Source organism: Limanda limanda, chromosome 5, assembly GCF_963576545.1.
Source record: "Limanda limanda chromosome 5, fLimLim1.1, whole genome shotgun sequence".
NCBI lineage: Eukaryota > Metazoa > Chordata > Actinopteri > Pleuronectiformes > Pleuronectidae > Limanda > Limanda limanda.
The window spans coordinates 26592832-26611165 of NC_083640.1; the positions used below are offsets into that span (position 1 = coordinate 26592832).

The 18334-nt window shown below is 41.0% G+C and overlaps 1 protein-coding gene across 1 annotated transcript in view; it reads right to left on the minus strand.

Annotated features, from left to right (window-relative positions):
* zmat4a (zinc finger, matrin-type 4a) overlaps positions 1 to 15393 on the minus strand; it is a 109989-nt gene extending 94596 nt beyond the window's left edge. Inside the window, exon 1 of the mRNA XM_061071962.1 lies at positions 15307 to 15393. Coding sequence (XP_060927945.1) covers positions 15307 to 15393 — 87 coding nt within the window. The remainder of the gene's footprint in view (positions 1 to 15306) is intronic.
* Between the last annotated feature and the right edge of the window lie 2941 nt (positions 15394 to 18334).

The following is an 18334-nucleotide window of genomic DNA, read 5'->3' on the forward strand; positions in this document are numbered from 1 at the left end:
GAGATACAAACAACAACTAATCATTTACTGTCATTTTCTCCACTTTCAAATACTAAGGATGCAGGATTGCAGACTCGGGGCAGAATTAATGTCTTAAAATGATTACACTCTTGTTTGTGGATATGTAATAATCCCAATTATGTGTTTTAAGTGTTTTACATAATCCAATGTGCATTTTAATCTAATCCCTTTTATTTTATTGTTATAATTACACAAAATATCTGTACATAGTTGTTACCTGGCATGTATAGGCCTGTAGTGGAATGGTACACCAGTAAAGTCCTGTGCCGCTAAATCCACTTTTGGGGGGGCCGCTCCTCATAAGGGTGTGAGGCTTCACTTCTTCCCTTTCTATTGTACTTCATGGGAGAGGTACGTGCCCTTTTGAACATTTAACTTTTTGTATGTTATCCGTTCTGCCATTGTTTATATTTAAATTTCCTCGTTAGTTGAATGTTCTGTTTTTTTTATTCTAACCCGTCAGGGATGTTTACTTTGTGTTGGAGCTCCACATATGTGAAAACTGACTGGAGGATTGTTTTTCACTTGATTTGTCAGAATAAAGAGAGTTTGCCTCCGAAGACATTCATGGTTCATCAGATGAATCAGAACTCCACCGGCTACAGATACACCAAGAGGATGTTGACATGAGTTAGTGCATCTGTTGCTATTTGGTGCAGTTAAACATATTGGATGTTCTGAGCCGAAAGATGCTCTGTATTTCCCACATCTCCCAATGACGAGTCAATAAATGATGAGTTCTGTGAGTTGGAGCCACTTACAACACAGCACATTGTTTTCTGCTCGGAGCTACAGGTACATCTAAGCATAAATATTCAAATTCTATTATCACAATATATAAATAATATAAATTTGGCTTTATTATGACTGTAAAAGTTGAGAGAGGGACAGCGAAGTTAGGAGATGATGTGCAGAAAGAGGCCTGGACTGGATTCAAACTGCAGTAATGGCTCCATGCCAATAACCATATTCATATTATATCATAATATCATTATTATACAATGCTTTATAAACCTGAAAACAGCTGCCTTGTTTTTTATTATGGTTTATGTTTGAATATGCGTTCATTTTTAGAGTTAAAGCGTAATGACAAAGACACTTGTTAGGTGGGACATTGTATTACTAAATAAATTTAAGCTTTCCTTGTGGGTAAGAGTTCTACTAACAATGTAACATGCATTATTTTACTTTGTTGTCTGAAATCTGACACATATCCTCAATATACTCAATCACTATATATTATTATTAAATGGATGATCTTCAAGTTGCAGACTTTCTTTCCATCTTTACATAAAAGGGACTTTTCCAGGACCGTGTTGTCTCCGGCAGCTCAAAAGGAAGGATAAGACCTGTCAGAGACCCAGAGCTTGCATAAACAAAAGTTGAAGAGGATGGTGAAGAGGAAGAAGAGACATATTTTAAAAATCTGTCTTCCCCTCAGTTTCATAATCAAGTGAAGACCAGTGTCGTTTCCTGTTCAGTTGCTACAGGACAAACAACATAAATGAACGGCTTTGAGGGCTCCGTCAGCTTGTGCCAGTGTTGAGCCCACAGCCTGTTTTAGTGAGGGTGCACAGATGCTGGAGATGAATGATTAATCACCCGAAATTCATTTCAAATGGAGAAGCATCGTTGGAAACATCAGCAGCAGCACGAGGAGATGCACCAGCAAAAGCCTGGTTCAAAAAATGAAAGTCTTGAAAGATGATGGGTTCATTGCTAGTACCTTCATTTACTGTTTAGTTTGCCGTTTTTATCGGTTTGAGACGGGCTTGCCGTGACCCTGCAATGGGAAAAAGACAATAAACGCTTTGTGTTTGTTTCCCTCCCATGTGTCTACATATTAATGCATCATTACATTGGAGGCCAGGGCACCTTCAGATGTATCCAGGATATGATCACACTGACCCTCACTTTTGTCTGCATATAAAGTGAGTAATTACTGAAGTTTACTTTACTGTTAGTGCAGAGTGCTCAGCTCCAGCCGGGAGCAATCTATGTTTGAAAATGAGGGAGAGAAGATCCCGAAAGAAGTGATTATTTATTTTGTATTTTTTGGGCCATTTAATCTTTCATGATATCACTCTATCCACCAGGCTGATAGCTGTAAATCAACAATGCTACACTGCTGCTGCTGAGTGGGGCTGGGCAGCTGAGGACAGAGGTATAGCAACAAAAATGAAGAGTAAACTCTGTGAATGCCAAACACTTGAATTATTACACACACAGTATGTAAGGCCTTCTATCTCCCCTATACCTCCTCCCCTGAAGTTCACGACTCCCGCAGTAACAGCAACACAGCATGTGGAGATTAAATAGCTTAGTGGAGGATGACTGAATCTGACCTTGTACTGCGGATGCACTTTAAACTAAGTATCCCATTGTTAAGAGACTGACAGGAACACGCAGCAAAGACAGACTTCCAACACGTTCAAAGTCATTTAATGCAGAAAAGGAAGAGCTTAAGATATACACAGCAATTCGAATTCAGCTTGTTTGAGTTTTATCTCTCCTAACTCTGTTGGACGGGCACTTTTTTTAACTTTAAAAAAGTTCAAATGTTACAGCCGGTGTAGCATAATGCTAAACCCAGTGATTTGCGGTACATCCTTTGCTTTGAGTGACAAGCCAACGTCACTCTGAGAAAACTTGATCCAAAATTTCTCCACCTTTATATGTTGAATTTAAATAACCATGTCCTATTATGCCATGATTATTCCTTCAGCCCGACCCTCCCAGTGACTAAGACAGACATTGGAGGGCAAGGCTGTCATTCACTGTGAACGCCCTCAAATACGTCCTGAGATCTGCACTCACACCTCACTTGGAGGTGCAACGTGGCCACTTTCTTTGTTTGATAATATATAGTTTAAACCGAACTTTAATTAAACAGGTTAAATCTTTCTTCATGGCTGCTCACATTCAATCATTCAGCCCCTGCTGACAAAGCTCCCTCTCTTTATGTCTCACTCTCTCTCTCTCTCGCTTGCACCAACACGCAAACACACACACAAATACACACACAAACATGGTAATTAAACCCGTCTGTAAACTCAGACCGAATTAAAAGTGCAATAATTGGCCTTCATGAACACGGATGTGTTTATTTGCATATAGAGCTTGGAGGAGACACTCGATCTCACATTCCAATGCCAGATGTGAACCAACGTACTTAGCGCTGACCACTTGTGATCAGATGTCTCTGGAAGTTAACATCAGGTGTGAACAGGGCCTTCAGCAGTGTTGCTGAATACTCACATCTTGTTGTGAATAAAACAAGTTAACAGTGCCACCTTCTCCTTGTACCTAATCGAGTCTGTCACAGCAGCTCTGGACGAAAAGCCCCAACAGTCCTGCTGACTTTGAGGAGGGTGAAGTACAGCTCTCCAAAGAGCAACCACTGCTCACTCAGGGAACGCGTCCTTCTCTGCTGCCATCAGTTCACTCAGCTAATGGATAGCACTGTCAGATACATTGCTATAATTACAAGAGGTTAACTCTCTTCCAAATGAGATGCAGAGAAAATAATAATTTTCACTGAGTGTAATTGGATAAAGAAAGGCATCCAGTCCCAGAGCAATACGGTGGTTCTCTACACAAAACAATCATCAATATCTGATGTCATTACAGCGGGGGTGTCTCTGAACACCGACTTGAGCTCATTACAGAAATGCAGGAAGAAGTCGCAGAGGAAACAATGCAGCACGCACCGTGTTGATGATCAAATTAGCAGGAAGCCGGCTTGTTTCTCACACCTAGTCAACACTATTTACTGTCTAACTTTGACCGTGACGCGCCATCAGCAAATCAGACATGGACAACTGTGTGGGGCCGGTTGCCTGGGGCTGGGGAGTGGAGGGGGGGAGGGAAATGAAAAAGCTGATGAAAACAGTGGGAGGGAAAGTGTGCAGCGATGAAAGGGAGGTCACAGTAGTGAGTGCCCAGCAGATGTTGCAGCTATAAAAGGTCAGTTGTAATTCGTTAGGGAGGGCGTAAAGCTGGGAAGCTGGATGAGTGCCAGCGCACACAGGCTGGACTCACACTGGCCTTTCCAGTAGGTGTCCCTTTGGCAGAGGACAGGTCAGATGCTGATCATTAGACCAACAGGGCACAACTGCTGTCACAACATCAAAACAAGAGATATTTTAAACTCTAAAGTCTATTTTCCTCTCATTGTCTCTCACACAAGGACAATGTGACCAATATAGTCTTATTGTACTGTGCAAACTCCAGTGAAAGCCAATAGGCCTTTGTGCAGCATACACAGGATGTGTCTCTATTGGGGACATCTTGACTGTGCAAGAATGATTGAATAATTTCAGGTGAGGCCAATGGAAATGTCAATTATGTTGGTCACACTTATCGAACAAACTGATATTTTGGCCAGATGATGAGGAAATATCAAGGGAACATCAAAGTTTTGACTGTGAGGAACATGAATATACCAGTTTTCATCAAACATGTCAGCATGCTTGTATTGGATGAAAAGTTGGAGGATCAGAAATTGTCCATCTAGGTGTTAAGATATTTCCCTGGATAAATGAAAAACTGGCCTATTTGTGGCGACTGATGAAAAGTCACCTCCCCATCCATCATTTATATTACTTATCTTTTGCGGGCAGGGAGGCTGGCAACCAATCTCAGCCGACATTGGAAAAGAAGCAGGGTACACCGTGGACAGATCACCAGTCCAAGGCTGATAAACTAAGAGGATCAAAAATAAGACGAGGAAATATCCCATAGGGTCTAAAAATCTTTGTACCAAATGTTAAATTGCTCCATAGATGTAGAGATCCTTGAGTAGAATCAAAATGTGTCAGCTTGCTGGTGGTGCTGGAAAAGTCAGTGGATCACCAAAGTTACTGGGATATATCCCGTGTTGACCATGAAAGTACGAAATGCTTTGGCAATGCAGTACATATGTCTGCCATCAACCTTCTGACCATCACCGCCATATTGAGATCTACTCACCAGCCTGTAGCATGACAAATTGGTCCTTACAGATGTATTTGCTTCTGTCTAATACCACTAAACCTCTTCCTGCAATGAACATAATCTCTTAGAAGTAGAGAAGAGCTGTAATCAAAAGTGGGGTCAAACTCTCAAAATTTAAATATATTTGCTCTCTTTATATCTTCTGTGGTGTTAATTTTCTGAGGTGTTAATTTACTGTAAGTGCGAGTGCTACAGTATTCACTTGGGGTGATTCTGCACGTCCCACACAGAGACCATAGATTCCTCTTGTGCAAAGCTGTTGTGGCAAATCTGCCCCGAGTGTTCTTTCCATCATTAAATTCTAAGAGAGTCGAAAGCAGAGCCCAGTTCTCTCAAAAGTTAAGAGACGAGGCATTTCAAAGGTCGTGACTGATACCAGCGCCTGATATCCCATTCTGTTCCAAACTGTACCGTTAGTGCACAGTGCATGTCTCCGCACTTAACATTCATTAGAGCCATCTTACACCTGAAACATCATCAAGTGACTCCTCGTAATCTACACCAAATATCCAAAGAAAAGTGGCGAAATAACTGACTTGCAAGAGAGGAGCTGGCCGGATGAATCAGTATTCACTGGACACTGGGCATCCATTAATTCACAGCTAATCCTGTGTGGTGTGGAGGTGTTATAGAGAGATGACGATGAGCAACAGAAGATACTGTGCATAGATAACATACACAGTTATGAAAGTCCAAACCAATATTAACTGCAGAGTCATTCTAGCTGTTCAGCCTGGATTACCTCTGATAGGCCAGAGCTAATTAAAACATCATTATCATTTAAAATGCTTTTAGAGAAAAACTAATAACCCAATTGAAAAATAATGACTGAGCCTGTCACAGTGAATGTCCCTAACTCCAGTGAAAAAGTCGCCTTGAACACTTAATGTTTAATGAGAAATGATGACTTCAAGAGAACTGATATTAATCACTTGCCATATCTAACAAATGCTAACATCCCCTGCTGTTAAATTGCTTGTGTTTAACGCTGATATTTTGTCCCAGGTCTGACATTTGGGGATGGCGTCTGCACTTAACAGAACAAGTTGTTGCCCTTCGATAGATAACGAAAATCCTGTCATGACAGTAATTGCTTTCCACTGCTAGAGCCAGCTCTCGGCGACTGTTGTTTGTAGACTAGTAGATAAACAGCTTGTATGCTAACGTCGTCAATGTGACAATGAAAAAATACAAGTAACCCCTTACACCACCTCTAGTGAAAATGGTTTATAGATGGAACAGCATAGTAAGGTAAAAAGTGTTTTTTACCCCGAATGACATTGGAGGTGTTGTGGTTCTCACAAAGGACACTCTGCCTACCTGCAATATTTAAAACGGATTCACAGACCAAACAGCACAGAATATGTTCATCATATCTCTTTCCATTTTTGCATTTAACAACAAATCTGCATCACGGTTCTGCACACAAACAAACTCCATTCCTTTTCCTTATTTATTTGTCTGCTCTGAGCCAAAAAGTTAGGACAAACTGGCAGACATCCCGCCCATCCAATCCTTAGACCAGACACTAGTAATGCAAAAACCATTCGAAACATGGGAAGATGGTCACAGTGTTCAGAGGTTTTGAAAGTTATTATAAATCAGCAGGACACCCTTTTACAGATGTCTCAAATCAGCATATTTAAAAAGGCAATGATAATTTGAGTTTAAGTAATGGTTAGGGTTGGCCTGAGCTTCACTGCACTGACATAGCACTGTGACCAGCTGGCCTTTTTCTTTTATCAAAAATCCAGTTTTGGCCAGTGCACTAAAGTAATTCCTCTCTGACCACAACTCCATTATAGTAGTCTGTAAATCACCCTGAGGAGATGCCAACCCAGCAAAAGCTGTTGAGAGTTGTGAAAGAATTCATTTATTATGGACCTCACTACAGAGCTTTACAAGTCCGTGATGGTACGAGCGTTGTCTTCTGAAAAAATACATTTAAAATCTAAAGAGCTGCCACTTTGGAGCAGTTTTTTAGATCTGAATGTAGAATCAATACATCATCCACTTTTGTCAGAATGCTGATGTGTAGCAAATTAAAGCATCCAAACATAATTTGCAAACGTACAGCCGGTGATGATTAAGCTGTCAGAGGTGACGGACCATCATTTATTTATAGTCTCTATAAGTCCTCTCCACAGTACCTACCTTTTTATCATTTTGCCTGACTTTGCAAGTGAAACAGATGAGTATTAAACACTCAGCATAGCAAAAATAATCAATCACTGATACTGTATAATAGCCAGAATTATACTTTCTAAATGAACAGTAGTTATCTGTACTGGCCTGTTGCTGACATTGAATGATGGTGCAGAGTAAAGTGAGGTTGTCATGAATTTTAAGGGGCCGCCAATGCAGCTCTCTGAGGCCAGATAAAGGGGTAAATGCCAGCATAGGCGAGAATCATCAGACAAAGTTGCCGTCTGAAAGTCACAAAACTGCAGTGCTGAAAGATAAACGCATTTCAGTTGTGAGTGGAAGACTACGAGATAGTGACTAAAACTTCTGCAATAACTTTACAGCGGAATCTGGCTATTATTCTTCAGAATCATCGATGACATCCAAACTGACACTTCATTACCGATGGTACACAGCTGAAGGTAAGCAATTACAGTGTCATGCCTGTCGTGGTGTCAATGGAATTTGAGTAATTTGACTGGGTGTTGCATGTGTCAGGATCATCGGCATATCTTTAGCACATGGCTCACACAGTATTACATCTCTATCAAAGTTGTGTTGAGTGGGCTAGTAGTTTTAAAGTGTTGATTCTTTCAAAATATAAAAACATTTTAAAATGTAAAAAAGTGTTAAAGATTTTTTTTCTCTAAATGACAAAACCTTGCAACCGACGTATGAACGATAAACAGGACAAGTCAGAAATTTGACTGATATCAGCATATTGCAGATACTTTAATGCGTATATGTTGGATGATATCTATCAGGTGATTACAGTTTATAAATGGCAAAAATAATTTTCAGGTAATGGTGGACTGTGTTTCCACATTTATTTAAAGTGACCACCTTTTATCATGTCCCTCCACCACCGGACGTCTCCAAGATGGCTGTGTCCAGCTTGTAGAGTCATAATTTCCTCCCACGATTAGAGAGAAAACACTTGATTAGGGAAAAAGAAGATAATCAGGCAACAATTGAGTTATCATTTCAGTCATTTAACTAAAAATAGAAAATAGTACCTGGTTCAAGCTTCTCAGATGATATTTGAAGCTGCTTTTAGTGCAGTGCTATGAACAAACATGAAGAGCTCTTTACTTGTGAGAATTCAGCCTTCTACTATTTATTTTTTTCCGATGACTGTAAGATTCTTCGGTGATTCTATAGTTTGACTAATTCCTACATTTTTTAAAGTGATTTTAGCTGTTTGAATTTAACAAAAGGTCCAGAAAAAACAGATGAACTGTTGACACTGACAAATAGATGCTGTCCTGACAGAAGGAATAATTATGGGTCGTTTTAGAAGGTAATTTTGTTGTTTATGTTATGTGGAAATTTTGTCCACATAACTTCCCCTTTCCATCTGTTTGACGGTGACTCTGCTCTAAACCACTTGTGTACTGCTGCCTCGTCATTTTCATGACTCTCAACTCAGGCCAAATGGACATAAACACGATTTGACTGTAATTTGCTTTGGTTGTGAATGACCTCTTAATGCTGCAAGTCACTCTGTTACAGATTAGATGCTACATTTAAATTACTGCTTTAATGAGTTATAATGAGTTAGCACCGGATTGTGTTGGTCTGTAAATGTTACCATTTGCATATTGGTTGAACACAAATGTTAGCATTTATTTTTCACAGAGATGGGCATGGGAGTCAAACTAGTTAATGGCTATTTCTTAATAATTATGATCAATATTGCTAGATGCATGGGTCCAAGGGGAGACATTTCTTTGTGAATTTGCTTCTTTATGGCTGTATGGATGTCATGTTGAATATTAGGAGAACACTGTAGTTCTTTGGTTGTGAACGGCCTCTTAAAGCTGCAAGTCACTCTGCTACAGAGCTGTTAAGACCATTTGTTTCCAGTGCACTTCAAAAGGTTTAGCATTAAAGAAATGTGTAGTCAAGTAAAAGTTAATATATTATAAGTATAAAAATAAATGTATTTGTATTGATGTTGAATTCAGGATTATTGTCAGGTTTAATTTCCGGTTAATAAGTAATTTTTTCTTGGACTGACTAAAATCAATTTCAAATCAATTTTTTAGCTGCCTTTAATAAGTTGGAGGTATGTAAATCAAACTTATTTAGTTAATGTAATAATGTTATTTTAGCTTTATGTGAGAGAAATGAGTTGGACTAACTAGGGGGGTGGTCTACTATTGGTACTCATTGACTTTTAGTTCCTTAAATTTCACCTAATATCCTTTTACAGTTCATCATTAGTCTATCTTTGAGTCAAGCTAAGCACATGTTATATTGCAAATAAATGAGAGTATTTGCTGCTTGGTGATTTGGTAAGAAAGAAAATCTGCACATATAAGTATGAGAGCAGCTTTCTGGCTGCCGTGTGACCACAGTGACCTGTGAGGTCCACAGAAAGTGTTTCCTCTATCATCAGCAGCACTTTGTCCAGCTGGTGTCCTGGGGGCCAGTGAGACACTCCAACATTGGTCCGCAGGGAGGCAAATTAGCCCGACTGGATGAGTGAGGAGGCACGCGCTCACAACAGAGACTGGTACTTTCAATCCCAGCTCCCTGTGCACCAATCTCCCATTCTGTCTGTATCATTCTGCTACTTTGGCCTTGGGGACACAAATTCACGCCAAATTCTAATGACAGGCCTCGAGGTCAAAACAATGAACGGTTACTTGGTGGTTGCTGCTAAGTGGACTATTCCCATGCAGTGTGACCCGAAGCGTGCTCCACAGATCTGCTGAGTGAAAACATTAGCACGCACACTGGGCAGACTGCCTGCTCTTCAGTAATATAATCAGCTTGGTGTTCAGCCAGAGCAGACGTTTAGGGCAAATGTTGAGTTGGTGTGACAATAAAATTGTGACACTGGCCAGCTTAATGAGATTAATTCTTTCCAGTGCGGGCACAACATCAAGCTGGAGGATTTGAACTCAAATCATGTCAAAGAAACACTACAGCCTAAATGTTAACAGTAGACACCTGTTACATGAAGCTGTAGCTTCCTTAGCTCTGGCTACACACTTTGTGCTGAACTGTTAAATTCTCTCTCCGATAAAAGGCTCACTGAGTCTTATTCACAAAGCACTTAACTTTGAGTCTATGGATGAGTTACAGCCAAGCTGAAACCAAGCAGGGATTAAAAACTAACATATTTTCAAACTTGCAGTTTTTAACCACTAAGCCATCCAATTAATTCTGCCTGACATTACCACAATAAGTGGTATCATTACTCTTATCTAGTAGGTCATCTATGACTTATTAGTTACTATTCCAAGAAATCTGTCTGACCATAAGTTGAATACACACTCCGAGAGCAAACAACACCTTGCCATCTGTGAAGCTGTGGCTAGTAGGGGCAGGGCAGCGTGACTTAACAGGCAGTCTGCAGACCATGACCAATGTCCAAGGATGACCTTGTTTTCACATCCTGTGATGAGTACTGAGCATTATTAGATCATTTACAGGGACAGAACAACTCTGCCATTGATAATCCAACATTGTAGGTTTAATTTATACTGTCTGCATTTCCCAGAAATCTCTGTCTGTCTGAGGCTTGCATATCTCGAGAACCGTTCATCTTATCAGCTCCATTTCTGTTGTTTTGGCCAAAGGAAGTGCAGTGTAGAATTTGTTGAAATATGGACTCATGAATGTAAGTGACATTGTCACACTCACCTCAAGAACGCGGCCATGACAACAGCAATGACAACGGATTCTCCAGTTCGGGGTTCAGCGTAATGAATCAGGCTTCTAATTACGCAGCCAACTTTGAACAAACAGTCTGCTGCTCTTTGTGCAGCAGTGATGGTGCAGTTTCAGGATTTTGCACACTGAGGAGCAGCCGGTCTTTATCCTCTGCTTTTACAGTTTGAGAAAGAAAGCTGCAACCAGCATCACCCCAGGACAAGCAAACAGCCCATTACAAACAGGCCGGTTTGGAATGGACACAGCACTAATCTAAATTAATGATCAGCAAAGACGGCAACAAAAATCAATTTGTTTCTTCTGTCACAACTGTCACACACGTTCACAAACTCTTTCAACTTTAATCTGGCTGCTCCGTCTCAGGAGGTAACGTCCGCTAACCAGAAGGTCGGTGGTTCCTTGCCAGCACCTTGAGTCTGATTCCGAAGCATCCTTGGACAAGATGCACAACCAGAAATTGCCCCTAATAGCTGTACAGTTCTGTCAGTGTGTAATAGAAAGAGCGCTGTATCAATATGTGCTATAAAGAACTTGGTTGATCAGACTAGAAAAGTGCTATATAAATACAGTCGATTACCATTTACCTTTGTAACTGACTTTAACAAGATGTGTTCCCACAAGAGTGAGATGCAAGGCAGCTAATGAGAATGTAGACTCTGGTTTAGTAAAGCAACCATGTCCTGTGACCAGTATCGAAATATGAAAGGGGCCCAGCAAGCTGTTTTACATCCAATTAAGAGGCATATTACAAACTTTCATATCATCGGGAGCAAGTGAGGTGTAACACCCCGTCTCATAGTCCTTATTTTATCCTCTGCTGTCCTGGGTCCTCCCAGACCTGACAAAATGAGAGTGAGAACTTCAGAGTACATTTGATCCAAACCCTCAAGGCCTCAGTCTGACATTCACATTCAGCTGATACTTCAGCATCTGCTGCATCCGTCCTGACTGTACTTTCTATAATTCATCTCTGTCAACCCCAAAACACATTCATAGCCTTGACAGCTAGGACACAATGGTAAAATATCTATGATCTATTAAATATAGATAAATCAGTCACAATGATTATTTTCGTCTTGTAAATCAGTGGCTTAATTTCACGGGTGTCCTTGAAGACGTCCCTGTGTTCGGTTTTCTTCACTCGGTCCTGTCAGCCACCGTAGGAACAGGTGTCACTTTTTGGACACTGTTCAATATTTTATTTAGAATTCACAGTAAAAAGACAGTCTTCCAGTGGCAGTTCTGAAAAATGATTCAAGCTGTTCTGCGGTGCCGAGCCCGTCTGGGTGCTTTAACGTTTGCTATTCGGCTTCCATGAAAAAGATTCATCCTGTAACGTACAAATTTCCTTTGGCTCGCTGTTTGCTTCAAAACAACTTCCCCGCCATGTGAAAACAAATACGCTCAGCTCAGATTATTGGAACTCTTTGTTACTCTGTGTGCTATTTTTAAAAAACTGAGAACCATCTCACTTGACCTTCTTTGAAAGTAATAACGGAGACAGAATTGAAAACATCTGCGGCAGGAAGGCAACGGAAAGCAACAAAGAAGCAGGGGCAATTTTAACTTTACAAAAGCAAACAATTATTGAGCGCTGAGCTTCAAAGTATTTTATTTATAGGCAGAACAAATGACAGGCAGCCGACGGGGGATTGGAAGTGTTTTTTTTCCTGCTTGAAGTTTCTCGAAAATAGAAAGGATGACTGGAGAGCCTGAACAAATCACCGGAATACTAAAGAAAGCATTGACGAAGGAGCTTTATTATCTATGGCTGTTCTGTAATGCGTGGCTGTTAAGTGCACAACTTTCATGTGTCGTCTAAGAAGGGAACAGGGAAGGATGCTGCCGAGATGGAGCCATCTTGTGGTTTCCAGGAGGAGATGGTGACAGTGTCATGCTGTTTCCTCAGGGGAAAGAGTGGACTTTAAAGGAGAGAGAGGGAGTTGGAGCTCAGAGCACATGGTCGGTGAAATGTTTTCTCCAGCATTATTCTCCCTGTCATTGAGCTTCATTCAAAATTAAGCAGCTTTATTATTTTTTTTGACACCTGCTGCACTCTTGAAACAAACTGTCACCTAAAATAAAATGCTGACATTTTACTAAGGATTTTCTGCATGTATCTGTTTAGGATTAGGGACATTTCCCCACATTAGATTTCCCCGCTGGTGACCTCACTTTTCTGCTGCACATGAAGGGGTGTGTGCAGTGTTTCCCAACAGTTTCATAATGATCCTAAAACACTTTTCACCATAGCATTAAATGTCTCTGACTTAAGCTGCTTTCAGATAAGCACTGAACTCTGGGGATGAGCTGCATGTGTGAACGCAAGTGTCCAAGTGAGAGCTTACAGACTTTCTCTGCCTGGTCCCTTACTATAAAGTCAGCAGAAACTACGGAGGAGCCGATGGAAGAACTTTCTGTTAATGAACATCAGAATGAATATTGATGATTTGCATTTAACACATTACGAAAAATATATTTGAACGTGGGCAATGCCGCTAGTACGAGAGAATAAAGCCAATAGGTTTAATGTTTATATAAAAAATTAAACAGACGATCTGGCTGGTTGGAGAGTTTTGTAATTGGAATGTGGTTGAACCGTGTGTGGCCCCAGTAACACAGACTATGCAACAGCATGACAGCACATATTTCAAAATTAGTTTTACAGGTGATGTCCAAAAGCAACCGGAAATTGTCCACTATCTCATTGAAAACCTGACTAGTTTTCATAAGAAGATACACAAAACATTTATATTGAAAAATTGATAATCCTGATAATCAACTCATTCTTATATTTCACTTGTTAAGGTTCCTCAGATGTGATCATTTTCCTGTTTTCTTTGTCTTTTCCAACAGTAAGCTGACCATATCTGACCCTGGATATAAGATGTGACATATTTAGCACTGACATTCTATTGAACAAAGATCAACCGATTAGTCAAGAAAATAACCTGCAGATATATCAGTAGGAGAAATACTACGAGCCCATTTTCAGATATGCATTCATTACACAACAACAACACATAGAGGCTGCAGCACATGGGGAAAACAGCGGAAATAAACAAGAGTTTGAAATCCTGCATCTAATAAAGACGAGAGCCACCTGAGAGACATCAAAGCAAAGACTGTGACAAGCGTTGTCCTTTTTTTCTATTTTGTTTGCTTTTCGGGGCAAGAGGGAAATTGCCACTGAAGACCTGAATGACAAATATATCACCACAAAGAAATCAGGAAGACAAAACTGACTCTGTTATTTAATCTAATGTTTATCTAACCAATGACCTAAAAATAAGCATCAATTATAAATTTGCACATCTCAATTCCCTTTTGCGTTTTTGACTAATGTTTAGAAACAAAATATTTGAAGGAGTTTTTTGACTTATTACTTCAACCCCGAAAAAAATATTTTCACTACGACGATACATCTGTGTTTCAGACACACAATTATTTCCACACGTGTGTTGACACACAAAAAGCTGATAAACTGACCTCCAATCAACCGCTCTTAACAAGCAAAAAAAAAGTTGTTCTACTGTCCTGAACAGTGTGATATCATGTCATCACTATTTCACTGGATGTGATGAGAACTAACCAAGCACTGTCCACTCTAACCCCCACAGCTCCCTCCTGTGTCCGCCTCTGCCTCTTATCCACCTTTAATGTCACCTTGAGTAAATCAACAAGCCTTGCACCTGCATCCAGAGCAACCTGACATCCCTTAATACCAGTGACCTGAGGAATAAACACCCTGGGCACAGACAGCAGCAGTTTATTATCAAACTCTGATGGTTGCTAAGGAGGTTTTGCCTCTGAACGCATGGACCTCTGATTCCACTGCGCTCTATTGTATTTTGAAAGTTGAACCTCTGATTGGAGAAGTCGGACTCAGAGATCATGTCTGGTCGACTCGGTCTCTGCAGAGACCCCCTGAAGGACCGCAGGACCCCCATCCTTCCACAACCCGCTGGCTCACCCACACGCACGACCTGTTTACTTGTTTGTTTGCGTGTTTGTTTAGACGTGAGGTCCACCTCCAGCACCAGGCTGCCCCGCTCACTTTTCAGACTCCCACCCGCCCGTGCGCCGCAGCGCGCCGCTGTGCCACCGCTCCGCTCCGGCTCCTGGCGGCGGCGCACGGAACGAGAATCTCGGTGAGAAGAAAATCAGCATGCACCACGACAGCCAAGCCTTCCCCTGCAGTGAAGCATCTCAGTAAAGTCCCACTCACTCCTCTGCAGCCATGCACGCCTCTAATGACAGACAGTGGAGAAGAAGAGAGGGAGAGAAGAAGAAGAAGAAGAAGAAGAAGAAGAAGAAGAAGAAGAAGAAGAAGAAGAAGAAGAAGAAGAAGAAGAAGAAGAAGAAGAAGAAGAAGAAGAAGAAGAAGAAGAAGAAGCCTGGTGCAGGTGGATGGGGATGTACCTGTAACTCCACACTGTAGCCCTGACAGAAGTGTGTCGGGAACACGGCCAGCTGGTGTTGCACTTGGAGGGAAACTGTATAATCCATTAACCAGAGGAAGGTGGCGAGCGGCAGACCTGAGCGTGAGACGCGTGCACTGTTGGCAGCAGCAGCAGCAGCAGCAGCAGCAGCCACTACACTGTAGTACAATGTGCGCTGCTCTCCGCCCCGCTGCGCTCCCATTGGCCGCTGCGCTCATCAGCCGCCGTCAATTCACCCGGGGCAGGGTGGGAGGTGGCGGCTCCATCACTACCATCATCTGGGAGCCACTAAAAACCATTCATATACATCATCATTCATGTATAAAGGGATGAGGGAGAGACCTGTGGCTTTAATTAGCACCAGCATGACATTATTGTCACCATTGGCTATATTATGGCTTTTCTGGAATAGATCTCACATTCTATTGATTTCCAAGCAAGTGCTTCCACGAATTATCTCTGTTCGTTATGTTGTTGGGTTTAAATGCCAAAGTGTTGTCAAGTGTTATCAGTTGTAAACAAGTAACATCAACCGTTCTTTTGTATTATGTCACGGAGCCCAGCTCTAATGGCACCTTCAACAACTCCAAATCCTGCACACAGAGGCATCACATCAGGTGTAGAAGAAAAGGCATGGAGTTCAAGTCGGTTATTCACATTATTGCTGAAAAGTGGAAGTCTTGTTTGAATGATTTGTGTTGGTGAGCAGGCACTTTTCGTAAGATCTCATTTTTTCTTGAGACTTGATTGAGCTGAGCTACAATACTGAGGACAGACCACTCTATTTCAAACCTGGCAGCCACAGATAGTTTCCCATCATCATCAGAGGGGTGATCCTTACTCTGCACATAATCAGGCAATGTTAAAGGGATAGTTCACTGAAAAATAAAACAAATGCACTCATTATCTACTCACCACTATGCCGATGGAGGGGTGGGTAAAGTGTTTAAGTGCACAAAACACTTCTGGAGTTTCAGGGGTAAAACTTGTTGCAGCAGATCCAAAACAATTGAAGTCATTGGTGACCAAAGCTTCACACGTAATAAAACAACAGAAAAACATGACACATAAAAGTTCGTTGGAAGTGGCAAAGCTAGCAGACATAGCTATGAAGGTGTCTTAGGGTCCCTGAATGCACCTGTAGGAAGATATCAGTGGATATTTGGGCTAAATACACGGAGTAAATTACCTCGTTTTGAGTGGAATTTGAATGCCAGGGCTTACAGACACTCGGATGACACTACAGGAGCAGGATGGAGGCATGTTGTGTTTTTTTTCTGTTGTTTTATCACGTCTTAAAAAAGAAGGACTCACCATTTACTTAAAAAGTATTGGATTCTGCTGCAATGTTGTTTACCCCTGAGACTCCAAAAGTGTTTTGTGGACTCATCACTTCACCCAGCCCTCCATTGGCATATATATTTCAATTTTCGGTGAACTATCCCTTTAACCTTTTATAGTGTAATAATGCCATTTCATAATTAATTCATAGCAGTAGTGTCTCACTATTCCCGACCATATGATCATAAATGATTGTTCAATCTGTACAAGCTTTAGGTTGTGTCTATAGTCCTAGAGGATATATTATTGAACACTGTATGATGTCATTTTCTGTCTTCATTGTAACTTCTTCCTGACATTACTCATCCGGTGAAATCGTAAAACGGGAAATATTAACTTTGATTATATTCCCCGTTATTATTTGCAGAGATTTCTTGGAAAATTAGTTTTTCCGACCATATTTTCATTCACCTTAACCTTTGACCGCAATCATCTGGAGATACCATATGTATATTATCACCAAGTTTAGAGACAATCTACATAAGGCAATTTTTTTGTGAGTGCATGCAGATATGCTGGTGCACAAGTTACTATTGGAGGTAAAGCTCCATTAATGTGGATATGTTGACCATTATTGACCATCCAGCAGCAAGCGTAGCCCTGGTGACTCCATGTATCTCTAAACAAACGTACAGGAAGGTGACTGTTGATAACTTCCCAATGAACTGGTCTCTCCACTGAGCCACATGGTGTAAATGACAACATTATGTATAGGCTACAGTCTTTTGTGATTCCTTCCCTGTAGATGCCAAAGCGATCCATTAATGCTGGTTAAAATGCAGTGAGTGTGTGAACCACAACAAAAGACAACATACTGAATTTTTCATGCGATTAAATTATAACTTCACCCAGTTAGATTTCAAAGATAAATACCAAAGTTATGGCCTCTGTCCTGTCATCAAATCAAGTCGACAGGACAGAGGCCATAACCTAACAGGAGTAACGATAGGAATCCTTTGATTGAGATAAACAATTTTTAATATTTAGTTTGATTAAAAAATGAACCTTTCCTGGTGTTTGTGTTGTTGGTATTTGATTCATATTTATTCAAAAATAAAATAACACCAACAGCCACTGATATAGTGACTGACTACACTTATCGTAACCCATTATATGTATTACCACAAATAAGTAAATAATTCAAATGACACCTGGGGACAAATAATTTAGTAGTTCCAAGTTATTGCGCATCAATATTCTTTTAGTCGCTAATCGCGGAGCCCTGAGGCCTCATGATCTTCAGAGGAACATGTTAAACAGTTTATGGAGGAAGTGCAGCAGCATGTCATCCCAAACAAACAGAATAAGAACAGATAGTGATATGATAAACTTATAGACATGACCCCGGCACCTTCCTGCTTCCAGGTCTGCTTCAGAACGTGGGTGGAGGTTAAGAGGCGTTGCACAGCTGCAGGGGCAACACTTGTGTGCAAAAAGGGTCAGTGATGCAATTTGCAAAATATCCCCACTGCTGATTATTTCAACTAGGTCAGAATATTAGGTCAGTGCAGAGTTGCATTCGATGGAGGGGAAAAAAAAAAAAAAAAAAAGCCAGTGTGGGCAAATGTCTTTCATCTGCCCTTGAGCACAGCGCCCATGGTCCAGATGGTTGGACTGTCACGACAAGCTACGTCTGCAACAGGAAAACATGTCACTTCCTCGGGGGC